At 49.4% G+C, this 13865-nt stretch overlaps 1 protein-coding gene across 1 annotated transcript; it reads left to right on the top strand.

The window, feature by feature from the left end:
• The first annotated feature begins 734 nt into the window (after window positions 1-734).
• LOC144108417 (uncharacterized) lies at window positions 735-5622 on the top strand. The gene is made up of 2 exons (XM_077641659.1): window positions 735-1434; window positions 5579-5622. The coding sequence occupies exons 1-2, from the start codon at window positions 735-737 to the stop codon at window positions 5620-5622; spliced, it is 744 nt and encodes a 247-aa protein (XP_077497785.1).
• The last annotated feature ends 8243 nt before the right edge of the window (window positions 5623-13865 follow it).

Genomic DNA, 13865 nt, shown 5'->3' on the forward strand with positions numbered 1-13865 from the left:
CCATTGTTTATCTTTTCGCGGCTCTCCGGACACTCCTTCGGCAATCATACACGTATTTATGACTCAAAAATTAGGAGTTCAAAAAAAATATTTTATTCTGTCATTGGATTCAAGCTCGAAACCCGAATGATGAAGTCGAGACTATTAAGGGTTCCGTTATTGCTGTCTCGAAGTAAACGGCGAAGTTAAGTATCTTCAATTAAGCGCGTATGCAGTCCGGGCGGTAACCTAGGTTAATTGGTTGTTCATTATTTTATAGAAAGTGGGGCTCGAGAAAGAGACCAAGATAGCGAATAAGAGAAAAAGCTTTCCGTGCATCTTGTCTTCTTGTATTTTGTGGGCGAATCTTAAAACAATGCGAAGGAGAATTAATGTCATCGTAGTTTACTTGTGCATACAGCTGGCGGTAGCGAGCCGCGTATTTCATTTTTTATGTTTTCAAGCTTATGAAAGCTCATTATTCAATGAGACTTGCCTCTATTTTATTAAAACACGGTAATATATTGCAGCGGGTAGACGACGACAACGACATTGAGCGAGTGAACGAGTGGACGAGGAAGAAGACGAGAACTCATCTCTGGCTGTGTTCTGAGTGCCGCCCGTAGCTGCCCATTCGTTTTTGTAAATAACTGTAAATATATTCTTTCCCGCAACATATTTGGTGGAGGTGCGGCTTTCCTCTACGCCTACCGAAGACGGAGCTCCGCAGCGGCCGCCAGCTGACTTCGCTCACCATGACCCAAGACGCCTCCCAGCAAACATCACAATCGGCAATGCCATCGCTCGTTCGTTCTTCCCCTCGTGACCCTGGGACATTTTCTGGCACCGAAAACCTTGACGTGGACGACTGGATCAACATGTATGAACGCGTGAGTACGTACAACCGCTGGGATCCGACTCTTATGCTCGCGAATGTCATCTTCTATCTAAAAGACACCGCCCGCGTCTCGTACGAGACTCACGAAGATGATTTGACCAGCTGGGACGTCTACAAGCAGAAACTGCGCGAGCTGTTTGGACGGCCCCTCGGCCGAACACTCGCCGCTAAGAGTGAGCTTGCGTCCAGAGCTCAAACGTCTACGGAATCCTATGTTTCCTACATTGAGGACGTGTTGGCCCTCTGCCACAAAGTTGACAATAACATGCCCGAATCTGACAAAGTGGGTCACGTGTTGAAGGGGATCGCCGACAACGCCTTCAACCTGCACGTCTGCAATAACTGCACTACAGTTGACGGCATTATTAAGGAATGTCGCCGCTTCGAGGAAGCTAAAAGCAGATGTATTAGTCAGCCGTACACACGCCTCCCCAACACGGCTGCGACTTCCTCATGTGAAGACCTGCTGCACCGGCAAACTCCTGCGCCTCCAGAAAATGTGACCCGCATCATTCGACGCGAACTCGACGCTATGTCCCCTGCCTCCCTGCCTCTACGTGATGGCGACAACCACTTGCCCACCATCTCGATGGTACAAGCCGTCGTCCGTCAAGAGCTTGCAAACCTTGGTCTCCAGCCCGTCAGCCCTGTGCGTCCTTCATCACCACCCGACATCACTGCGATTGCTCCTGAACGACCTTCCTACTTCGCTCCACGTCGCCGTAACCCTAACGACTGGCGGACACCCGACGACAGACCCATTTGTTTCCTCGTCCACTCGACGAGGCTGATGTAGACCAACCAGCCCCAATTTGTCTTCGGTTGTCCTGAAAGTGTGGAGTGGGCAGACAACTGAAGGCTGCATTGATCACAGATGCCTGCAGTGAATATTTCACACAAAATGCACAGTATTTCAAAAAGAGGAGGAACGCAAAGAACATGCACTTAGCACACGCTGAAGAAAAAAACGAAAAAGATGCTAAAGTGATCCAATGCTGTAACGAGTCAACCTGTCAGTATTGTTAATTTCAATTTCACACTGACCACCACGCCACTGCATGTCTAGACTGGATTTTGCCGCCGCCTTTTTGTTCCGGTGTTAAGTGATCTTCTGGTGAGTTAAGCTTCTCTAAGGACGAAGTTAGGCAGGTGGTGGGCGGAGCCTTCTGCGTCGTCTTCTGATGGGAAGAGCCTTTAGAAAGGTGGTGCTCCTGGAAGGCGTAGGCTGGTGAGTGAGGGGCATGTGCCTCTGGGAGGTTGTACCGTCTGGAGAGATAAATGGTCAGTTGACCTTCTTGAGGATGTCGGTGGGTTTTAGGTGGCGGGTGAGTGTCGAGATGGCGTAGAGGTAGAACATCCGCCTCGCGTGCAAGAGGACCGGGGTTCAAATCCTGGTGCTGCGCAATTCTCCACCGGGTTTAAAAAAAAATCCGCGTGTCGATGGAATTGCATAACCAGGCCTGGAGTGCGGCCTTATCTCGGTGACCAGAACCGACAAAGCACTCTCTCACAAGAGCAGGATTTGGCCACCCTGGTGTAGTACTTGGCCACAACCTTCTATGATCAAACCAATTAACCCTCGGCCCTCAGTCCCCAGCGGCTGCAAAGCAACTGACACGGCGGCGGTCAGACCTGTGAGGCAGCGGAGGGTGCTAAGAATCTCTGGCTCCGGACAGGCCGCCATTGGAATCTGAACCTGGCAATGTTTAACGCTAGAACTTTAGCTAGTGAGGCTAGCCTAGCAGTGCTGTTCGAGGAACTAGCGGGAATTAAATGGGATGTGATAGGGCTTAGCGAAGTTAGAAGGACAGGTGAGGCGTATACAGTACTAAAGGACGGACACATACTGTGCTATCGCGGGTTAGAGGATAGACGATTACTAGGTGTGGGATTCCTCATTAATAAGGATATAGCTGGCAACGTAGAGGAGCTCTACAGTATTAACGAGAGGGTAGCAGCTATAGTAATTAGGCTGAATAGGAGGTACAAGCTGAAAGTGGTGCAGGCCTATGCACCCACATCCAGCCATGATGACCAGACCGTTGAAAGTTTCTATGAGGACGTAGAATCAGCAATGAATAAAGTAAAATCGCAGTACACTGTACTGATGGGCGACTTCAATGCGAAGGTGGGCAAGAAGCAGGCTGACGACCAAGCGGTAGGTGACTATGGGATAGGCTCTAGATATAGCAGGGGGGAGTTATTAGTCGTATTCGCGGATAGAAATAATTTACGGATCATGAATACCTTCTTCCGCAAACGAGAAAACAGGAAGTGGACCTGGAAGAGCCCCAATGGTGAGATTAAAAATGAAATCAACTTCATACTATGCGGTAAACCTGGCATCATTCAGGATGTGGCCGTCCTCGGAAGGGTGCGTTGTAGCGACCTTAGAATGGTAAGGTCTAGAATTAGCTTAGACTTGAAGAGAGAACAGAAGAAGCTAGCGAAGAAGAAGGTCATTAAGGAATTAGCCGTAAGAGGGAAAGCACAGGAGTTTGGGATAGCGCTGCAAAACAGATATTCGGCTTTAACTGAGGAAGATGATCTTGATGTTCATTCAATGCACGATAATCTGACATCAATAATTACGGAGTGCGCAGTAGAAGTAGGCGGTAGGACAGTTCGAAAAGATACCGGGAAGCTATCTCAGGTGACGAAAGATCTGATTAAGAAGCGCCAAAACATGAGGGCATCTAACACTACCGATAGAATAGAACTAACGGAGCTATCAAAGTTAATAAATAAGCGCAAGGTAGCCGACATAAGGAAGTTTAATATGGAGAGAATCGAGCATGCTATAAAAAACAGAGTTAGCCTAAAAACAGTGAAGAGGGAACTAGGCATAGGTAAAAACCAGATGTATGCATTAAGAGACAAGCAGGGCAATGTCATTAGCAATATGGATAAGATAGTTAACGTAGCCGAAGAGTTCTACACAGACCTGTACGGTAGCCAATGTAATCAGAGCGCTAATGAGAAAGACAGCAGTGCACAGCAATGCGTCCTCCCGCGAGTAACGAAAGATGAAGTAAATAAAGCCTTAGAAGCAATGAAAAGGGGAAGAGCAGCTGGGGAGGATCAGGTAACAGCAGATTTGTTGAAGGAGGGAGTCGACATCGTGCTAGAAAAACCAGCCACTCTGTATACGCAATGCCTTATGACCTCGACTGTACCAGAAGCTTGGAAGAATGCAAACATTATCTTAATTCATAAGAAGGGAGACGTAAAGGACTTGAAAAATTACAGGCCGATCAGCTTACTATCCGTTGCCTACAAAGTATTTACTAAGGTAATCGCTAATAGAGTCAGAGCAACGTTAGACTTTAATCAACCAAATGATCAGGCAGGCTTTCGTAAAGAATATTCCACAATAGATCATATTCACACTATCAATCAGGTGATAGAGAAATGCGCAGAATATAACCAACCTCTATATATAGCTTTCATTGATTACGAGAAAGCATTCGACTCAGTGGAAACCTCAGCAGTCATACAGGCATTGCGTAACCAGGGGGTAGAAGAGCCTTATGTCAAAATACTGGAAGATATATATAGCAACTGCACAGCTACTATAGCCCTCCATAAAGTCAGCAATAAAATTCCTATAAGGAAAGGCGTCAGGCAAGGAGACACGATCTCGCCAATGCTGTTCACCGCATGTTTACAGGAGGTATTTCGAGGCCTGAATTGGGAACAGTTGGGAATAAGAATAAATGGAGAATACCTAAATAATCTGCGATTTGCTGATGGCATTGCCTTGCTGAGTCACTCAGGAGGTGAACTGCAAATCATGATAAATGAGTTATGCAGGCAGAGCAGATCGATGGGTCTAAAAATTAACATGAAGAAAACGAAGGTAATGTTCAACAGCCTAGCAAGGGAACAACAGCTCACAATTGGTAGCGAGAGCCCAGAAATTGTGACGGAATACGTCTACTTAGGGCAAGTAGTGACAGCTAATCCGGATCATGAGAGGGAGATAACTAGAAGGATAAGAATGGGGTGGAGCGGATATGGAAAATTCTCGCAGATCATGAGTGGCAGTTTACCAATTTCCCTCAAGAGGAAAGTGTACAACAGCATAATCTTACCGGTACTCACCTACGGGGCAGAAACGTGGAGGCTGACGAAAAGAGTTCAGCTTAAGTTAAGGACAACGCAGCGAGCCATGGAAAGAAAAATGATAGGTGTAACTTTAAGAGAACGGAAGCGGGCAGAGTGGATGAGGGAACAAACACGGGTTAATGACATCCTATGTCGAAATCAAGAGAAAGAAATGGGCTTGGGCAGGGCATGTAATGCGAAGGCCAGATAACCGGTGGTCCTTAAGGGTAACGAAGTGGGTTCCAAGAGAAAGTAAGCGTAGCAGGGGGCGGCAGAAGGTTAGGTGGGCGGATGAGATTAAGAAGTTTGCAGGCATAGGGTGGATGCAGCTGGCAAAGGATAGGGTTAATTGGAGAGACATGAGAGAGGCCTTTGCCCTGCAGTGAGTGTAGTAAGGCTGATGATTATGATGATGATGATGATGATGATGAGTGTCGAGAATGTGGTAGTGAGGGAATGTACAGGTATGTAAAGAGGTCCGGTGCTGCGTGGTCTTCTGGAAAGAGGAGGTGGGTGAATGCTGTATAATGTTGTTGGCCAAGAGCAAATTCGTCCAAAAAGGGCCATGTCACAAGGTATTTTTCTTTATTCCAGGTGTGGTCAGAGACCCATTTGCCCCAGAATCTAACCGCAGGTAGGGGGTGCACAAGGCCAGGGGAAAACTTGCATCAGTTCTATCACTGTGTACCCTGCCGCACTGCGAATTGAGCCCGGCACCCACGCGTACCGTGATTCTAGGCTCGATCACCTGCGAACTAACTTCCATTGAAGAAAATTTCGTCCACTTAACTTAGTAGAACTATGGCGCGACATCATGAGATGGTTACCGCAACTTTCGCATCTATTTAAGATGTTTTAAACAATTTTTTATTGCAATAAAATTAGGAGGGTTATGAAGGCGAAATTGTCTGGTGGAGGCGTCGGCGAAGCTGCTCTTCTGGGTATTGCCCTCTCTCCATCTGTCACCTACCAAATGTCCTCCTCTCCCCCCGACCCTCTTCCGCCTCTCTCCCCTTCACCTCATAACTTGTAGGGGAGAGGAGGGAGAGGTCGGACAAAAATGACTCTGCAAAAAGAAAAATAAGTAAGGTGAAAATGACTCGAACAAAAGCAGGTCTACATGTAACATAGCCAGCTTTCCGAAGAAGTATCAGTGAAAAAATGAAGCTTGCGGGAGAAATCGCTTACCGCACTGCTTGGAAAGACCAACCTGAGGCTCAGAGCCTCCTTCGGTATCAGTGAAACAGCCACCTGTCGATGCAGTGGTGCATCGCTATCCTCGCCGTCATTTTGCAGGTTGTTGTACGAGGACTCGCTGCAGTCTATCAAGTGACACATTTTGCATCATTGCGCTGTCGGGATTGGACTGGACTGTAGACTGAAATACAATAGACTCAGAATTGGAAGAGACTGGCAGCGAAAAAAGAACGCTATCGCATTTCCTCTGCATCGACACATTTCATCGCCCCACTTCTAGCTTTTTTTTGTTTTCTAGAATACCACTTCAATTTGTGGCGACTCGGTTATGAACTTCTTACGTTAGACATCTTACCAATGGTTTCGCGGATGCTTATACCTTTTTCTATGCTCCGCAATCAATCTTCATAGTGTCTTGATATAAAGAGAACCTGGAAAGTTTGTTAAGAATTGGATGAGATTTAAGAAATCGAATGTATGAAGATTGAGCGTGAAGCTCTTACATTTAAAATATGAAGTAATCACATATTTAAGCTCCAAAAACCTTAGGCTTCTTGCCATAGCGCAACAGATGTGACGAGAAGGTCAAAGTGACAGAATTATGGCATTATTAGTACTAATGGTTGATAATAAAATGAAAACAGTAGTAAAATATGTTGCTACCCGGGACCCCAGCGGTGGCCTAGCCTTTCAAGCGTCCGCCTCGCATTTGGGAGGTGCGCGGATTGATCCGCATTGCCGCTGGGTATCCACTGTCGATAAAGCGAGTAGAAGCTTTCTCCTGCGTGGTGCAAGGCTTCTTTAGTGTGAAATGGTTGGAAAATTGGTATTTGACGCCACCTTGAATAGACGAAACATTCTTGTGCCATGGCACTCTTAAGCCACAGGTGCCCTTGCGCATAAAAATTCACCGTCATCGTGTTGCTAGCCGTGGCATGTCCTGTTGAAGCCTGAAGTAGTACCTGAGCTGCGCCTAGTAGGAATAAAAAGGGGAGGGAGGGGACAGAGAGGGGACAAGAAAGGGGGAGCGATAAAAAGAAAAGACAGGGGCAGGGTCGCACTGTACTGATTGTACAAGAAATACAACAATTTAAGATTTTCTCTGCCTTCGTCCAGAGCCTTAGAACGCTTTGACAACGCTTAGACGGCATTATCTTCGATGGCATTGGCTTTGTTCATTTGAGGAAACATTTCCGCATTGAAAATGTAATACCGCCGTAGATGACGTCACATTGAGGCCCCCTACCTTGCGCCGTGAATTTCAGAGAAACCTGAACACCGTCGCGGCTTTCTTCATACACTGATTATGTCACCACTTCAAATGCTAGCAGAGAAAGACCACATGTTCTTTCTGCTAGTTTCACACATTTGAACCCTTTACGCTCGTCGAATTCCAAATAATTTTCAGTTTCCCTTCAAAATCGCAGGCTGTCCTGCGTTTTCAGCTGCCTGTGATCAAGACTGTCACTTGCTAGATTTTCCTTTGGTACGTGTGAGTAACGGCGGGGCAGCACTAATTCCCAGTGAATAGGACACTACGGCACGCAAGAAGAAGCGCCCTCTATTAAACGCACCGCAAATAGGTTTAACCTTGTGTGATGACCCCCATAATGCGCAGGTCCACACGGGACGGAGAGGCAAAGAGACACCGTATGGCTCAGTTTAAACAAATAGGTATATTCAATAATTACACATGATTAAGATTATACATCAGAGGCTGGGGCGTCCGAGCTTACGTGCCGACGACTTCATGGGGGCGATGGAGTGGCTCCGGAGTTGGGCTCGAGCGGTTGCTGGCAGAAGCTGCACGCCGACGGGCTTCGGCGCTGAAGGCCCTCTTGGCGAACGATGTCGTCCTGAGCGTGTATGCAGTAAAATTTCAATAGTCGTCCGTTTCTTCGAGGATGGTTCACAAACCCTTCCTCTAGTGTCGTTCGGCTTGGAAGATGAACAGGAGGCGAGCTTGTAGATGATTACAGCAGAGCATAATTTTACAACATACATATACAGAGAGTTAAACTGGAAAAAAGCAGAACTGAATTTACAAAAGAACAAACTTTGCACTACTTTACTCATCGACCGGGCAGGTTAGTGCCTAAGTAGCATCACAACTTTACTCATCGACCGGGCAGGTTAGTGCCTAAGTAGCATCACATTACATGCTAAGCATGGAGCCCCTGCTCAGACTGGACTGCATCCGTTTACATGTGCTTTTAAGCACTTGATTAACAAAGGACTAAGGGCGGTCATTTCCAGTGGCCCGCCCAAAGCATCCATTCTCCAATCCAAAATAACATGCGAGATGGGGACCACCCCTTGGGTCGGGCTTAGCCTCGACCCCAGAGTCTGTTAACAATACAAACTAAATAAACAACAAAAACGCCACCACTCTCTCTCAAGTGAGAGTATACACAGGCTCTCTCTTCGGAGCTAATTCACTAGCGCCTGTCTTTCCACATTCTTGGCGAGTACTGCCTGTCCGCCATGACAGGTGTCCGTCACGGCCCTTCTCGGAATGCGCTTTTGTTCACGAGGCACGGCGGGAAGCTGTGGGTGCCTTCCCGGCGATAGCCCACAAAGAAAGTGGAAGGAGGGAAGGAATGTTGTCTTCGCGGTAGCGCATAGCGTCGGCTGTGGTACGGCGCGCTCTGGCCCGCTGACAGCTCCCTTGTCCTGGAATGTGCCCGGAAATTGGGGAGGATAAAGCCTGTTTCCCCGGGGCGGCGGCGGGTCCGGTTGTTCTGGTCGTCACTCAAAGAGCATGGCTGGGTAATTGATGATGCCGCTGTCACGGGTCTCCGTCTACGCCGCGCCGTCGAGCGTGGATCCTCGTAGCACACACGGAATGTCACACTCGCTCACCCTCCAGAAGAATGTTCTCCGAACATTTGAGTCCACGCAGCTCCCCTTGTCTTTCTGAATCGCCTCGCACAGTGCGTCCGACAAAAACACTTTTCGCTGCACTCAACACCACTGCACAACACCATATGCCTCCGCTGTCAATACTGGCGTCTCCAGGGGCAGCACTGATCTTCTTTTACAGATAAACATGAAACTCAGCACCCAAGCCTCTCCTTTCTAGTCCAAACTGGACGAAATAAATTTACCACAGTTACAAAGGAGCTCCCACTTCTAGCACGATCACGGCACAGACAAAAATATAGATAACGAAAGGAAGTAGGGCAGGTTCTGCATGCGCTCCGCATGCTCTCCTGTGAAGGTGTTACTTAATGACAGAAAGGTTTAACTACCAACTCCGATAACTTAACACATAAGCACATAGCAATGTTATGAGCTGCGGCATTACACAATTCTAACCAGTTCACAACTCCGCTCTGTTTACGCCATTAGTCCGACTTAGCTTTCCGATTTCGCAGCGGATATCGGCCTTCATGAGTCATACTAAGTAAGTCTGTGCCTCTTTGTCTGCTTTGGAACTCGCGAGGGCTTGTGGCAGGAGCCTCTCCTGGCGTTATCTGCGCGGCAACCTCGCGCGCTTCTTCTTCTAGCAATGCATGAAGTAAATCCGGTGGCATTCCGGCCGTCACCTCGGGCGCCTGCCGAACAAATGCAGGAGAGGGCGTTTCTTGCGAACTATCTACGCGCTCCGCTTCACTTCTGTCCCCTCAAAATCCGCGCTTTCCCTTTCCTCATTTCGTGAATACTGAACCGGTGCCGACTTGAGGCGATTTGCGTGTATCCTTATCAAACGCCGGTTCACGTCTCGGACTCTGAAGTTTACCAGAGAAAGCTTCTCGACAACCTCGCACGGTCCTCTCCACTTCGTCTGGAACTTACGAGCTAGCCCAATCTGCCTTTGGCAGTTTTCAATGTACACGCTGTCCCCCACATCAAACGGCGCGTCTCTAGCACTGCGATCGTGCACCTCCTTCCTGCGCTTCGCCGCTTTCTTTAAGGACTCCTTTGCGATGTCCCTCGCCACTTGCAAGCGCGATTCTAGCTCAACCTTATAGTCGTCCAGTGATGCGTATGGGACACGACGGGGGCCCTCAGGCACTTCACTAGGCTGGTCCGGGTCTCGGCCGTAGAGAATAAAGAATGGCGATTCGCCCGTGCTCTCGTGTGCTGCAGAATTGTAGGCAAACATTGCATACGGGAGCCACAAGTCCCAGTCCCGCTGGTCGCGCGAAACAAAATGCGACAGGAACCCGGCCACGGTTTGGTTCAGTCGCTCCACCGCGCCGTTGCAAGCCGGATGGTACGGTGTTGTCTGCTTCTTAGCGATCTTAAGCAGCTCGCAAACTCTCCTCATTAGCTGCGACACGAAGTTCGTTCCCCGATCTGTCAAGAGTTGCCTCGGGGGTCCATGTCGGAGCACGATCTGTTCGACAAATGCTCTTGCAACCGTGTCTGCCTTCTCATCTGGGAGTGCTACCGCTTCCGCGTATTTTGAAAGGTGATCGACAAATACTAAAATGTACTTGTTTCCGGAAGTGGTCGTGGGCAATGGGCCCATTATGTCCATACCTGTCCGCTCGAAGGGAGCCGAAACCTCAGAGAACGGCTGAATTGGAGCTGGTCTTCGTCCCTTGGGTGTTTTTCTTTCGAGACAGGAATGACACTTCGCACAGTAGTCTCTAACATCCTGTCGCATGCCACTCCAAAAGTACAAACGGTCCACACGCCTGCGTGTCTTTGCTACGCCAAAATGACCGGCGCATGGCGCATCGTGAAACTCGCGAAGAACCCTTTCTGTCCACGACCGAGGTATGACGACTCTCTCGCAAGCGGTTTTCTCTGGTCTCCCTTTCCTGGTTGGACTTGTGCGCCGACACAGGGTGCCGTCTTTGCCAATGAAATAACCTAGCTGTTCGGGGTGAGACGGTGCGCCCTCTAAGCTTTCGATTATTCCTCTCCACTTCGTCTCGCCATGCAAAATCATGAGCAGCTCCTGCCATCTTACACCTCGCCATTCCCAGCATTTGAGCATCGGACCATCCCCCCATTTTCCCCAATCTCTTCTAGCATGGAAAAGAAATCGCAGATTGGAACCCCTGTCTTATCTCCCGTAAACGCCGGAATGACGCTTCCTAATGCCAGCATGCTTGCTCCGAGCGACGGCTGTGGAGTGGGAGCTCCCTCAGATACAGTCATTTTTTTTTTCAAGCCCTCCAGTGCCTCAAGCCTCTCAAATGGGGGTAAAAGTCCCACAATCAGTCCCGTGATTCCCTTTTGATTACAATTTTGAAGTCATGAATGTCACAGCATTCAGAGGACATTTGCTTTTGAGACCCCACTTCTGACACCAGTGTGATGACCCCCATAATGCGCAGGTCCACACGGGACGGAGAGGCAAAGAGACACCGTATGGCTCAGTTTAAACAAACAGGTATATTCAATAATTACACATGATTAAGATTATACATCAGAGGATGGGGCGTCCGAGCTTACGTGCCGACGACTTCATGGGGGCGATGGAGTGGCTCCGGAGTTGGGCTCGAGCGGTTGCTGGCAGAAGCTGCACGCCGACGGGCTTCGGCGCTGAAGGCCCTCTTGGCGAACGATGTCGTCCTGAGCGTGTATGCAGTAGAATTTCAATAGTCGTCCGTTTCTTCGAGGATGGTTCACAAACCCTTCCTCTAGTGTCGTTCGGCTTGGAAGATGAACAGGAGGCGAGCTTGTAGATGATGACAGCAGAGCATAATTTTACAACATACATATACAGAGAGTTAAACTGGAAAAAAGCAGAACTGAATTTACAAAAGAACAAACTTTGCACTACTTTACTCATCGACCGGGCAGGTTAGTGCCTAAGTAGCATCACAACTTTACTCATCGACCGGGCAGGTTAGTGCCTAAGTAGCATCACATTACATGCTAAGCATGGAGCCCCTGCTCAGACTGGACTGCATCCGTTTACATGTGCTTTTAAGCACTTGATTAACAAAGGACTAAGGGCGGTCATTTCCAGTGGCCCGCCCAAAGCATCCATTCTCCAATCCAAAATAACATGCGAGATGGGGACCACCCCTTGGGTTGGGCTTAGCCTCGACCGCAGAGTCTGTTAACAATACAAACTAAATAAACAACAAAAACGCCACCACTCTCTCTCAAGTGAGAGTATACACAGGCTCTCTCTTCGGAGCTAATTCACTAGCGCCTGTCTTTCCACATTCTTGGCGAGTACTGCCTGTCCGCCATGACAGGTGTCCGTCACGGCCCTTCTGGGAATGCGCTTTTGTTCACGAGGCACGGCGGGAAGCTGTGGGTGCCTTCCCGGCGATAGCCCACAAAGAAAGGGGAAGGAGGGAAAGAATGTTGTCTTCGCGGTAGCGCATAGCGTCGGCTGTGGTACGGCGCGCTCTGGCCCGCTGACAGCTCCCTTGTCCTGGAATGTGCCCGGAAATTGGGGAGGATAAAGCCTGTTTCCCCGGGGCGGCGGCGGGTCCGGTTGTTCTGGTCGTCACTCAAAGAGCATGGCTGGGTAATTGATGATGCCGCTGTCACGGGTCTCCGTCTACGCCGCGCCGTCGAGCGTGGATCCTCGTAGCACACACGGAATGTCACACTTGTTTACCGAAGCGCAAAGTGCCTCGCGATATTTTCTTTATACCCATTGCTTCGTTATAGCGGTGCGCGACTTTTGGCTGCAACTGTCGTGTGCCATCTAGCAAAGTCGTCATCTTGCGGTGCAGCTGCGAACCCTGCATGCACGGCCGCTCGCGTCGCCTGCTAGCCAGCAGTGTTTACGTGCCCCCCTGCGGCACATATTCCTGGCGACTGATGTTTGTTACGAGGTTTCAGTGGTTTCCTATTTACTTTTCTGCCTCTTACGAAATTAGTGTTAACACGCTATCATCTTACGCTGAAATGAAGGCAGTGATTGACCATATTGCCACCTGGTGTTCTCAGGTGGCGCTGAAGTGTCTTCGAAGACGTTGAAGTGTCTCGCGCTGGCTGGCTGGCTGCTTGCTGTATTCTGCTGGTTAGCGACCTGTCTCCCTGTTTTCCGTTACATATTTTGGTGGAGGCGCTGGGTAAAGATCCCTGTATATGTCTCATACTCCTCCGGATACCCTGGGCTCCAGTCCTTCGCTAGTGGACACCCCCGTGCACCGTGCTAGCCGGAGAAATCAAGGCCTACCTCCCGAACACGGGCATTTGGAGTCTGCCAGAGCACCCACCCATCGACCTGTCATGCCAGCTGCTGCCTACTACACCTTGCAGAATCCGCGACTGCCCAAACCATTCCACGGCAGTCAGCTCGAAGACGTAGAGGACTGGCTTCTCGAGTTTGAACGCGTGGCCTCATTCAACAAGTGGGACGACGCCGCTAAACTTCGAAACGTCTTCTTTAGTCTCGAGGATGGTGCACGTACCTGGTACGAAAACCGAGAAGACGCCCTAACATCATGGCACGAGTTCCGCCGACGCCTGCTGGAGACCTACACCAGCACGGATCGTCGAGAACGGGCTGAACGGGCTTTGCAGTCTCGCATTCAGATGCCGAATGAGACTGTAAGCATGTACGTGGAGGATATGACTCGGCTCTTCCGGCGAGCTGACCCGGCCATGCCCGAAGATAAAAAGGTGCGCCATCTCATGCGCGGCGTTAAAGAGCAACTTTTCGCTGGCCTCGTGCGCAGTCCACCTGGGACTGTTGCTGAGTTTCTCTCGGAGGCGGTCACGATGGAGAAGATGCTCTTGCGGCGGTCTACCACCT

Source organism: Amblyomma americanum, chromosome 10 (assembly GCF_052857255.1).
Source record: "Amblyomma americanum isolate KBUSLIRL-KWMA chromosome 10, ASM5285725v1, whole genome shotgun sequence".
Taxonomy (NCBI): Eukaryota; Metazoa; Arthropoda; class Arachnida; order Ixodida; family Ixodidae; genus Amblyomma; species Amblyomma americanum.

Bases quoted from the DNA above. Each gene is read 5' to 3' on its own strand.
- LOC144108417 (XM_077641659.1), top strand. From the start codon at position 735: ATGACCCAAGACGCCTCCCAGCAAACATCACAATCGGCAATGCCATCG. The intron at 1,435-5,578 runs GTGATGGCGACA...TCTTTATTCCAG, and splicing joins CCCTGCCTCCCTGCCTCTAC to GTGTGGTCAGAGACCCATTT.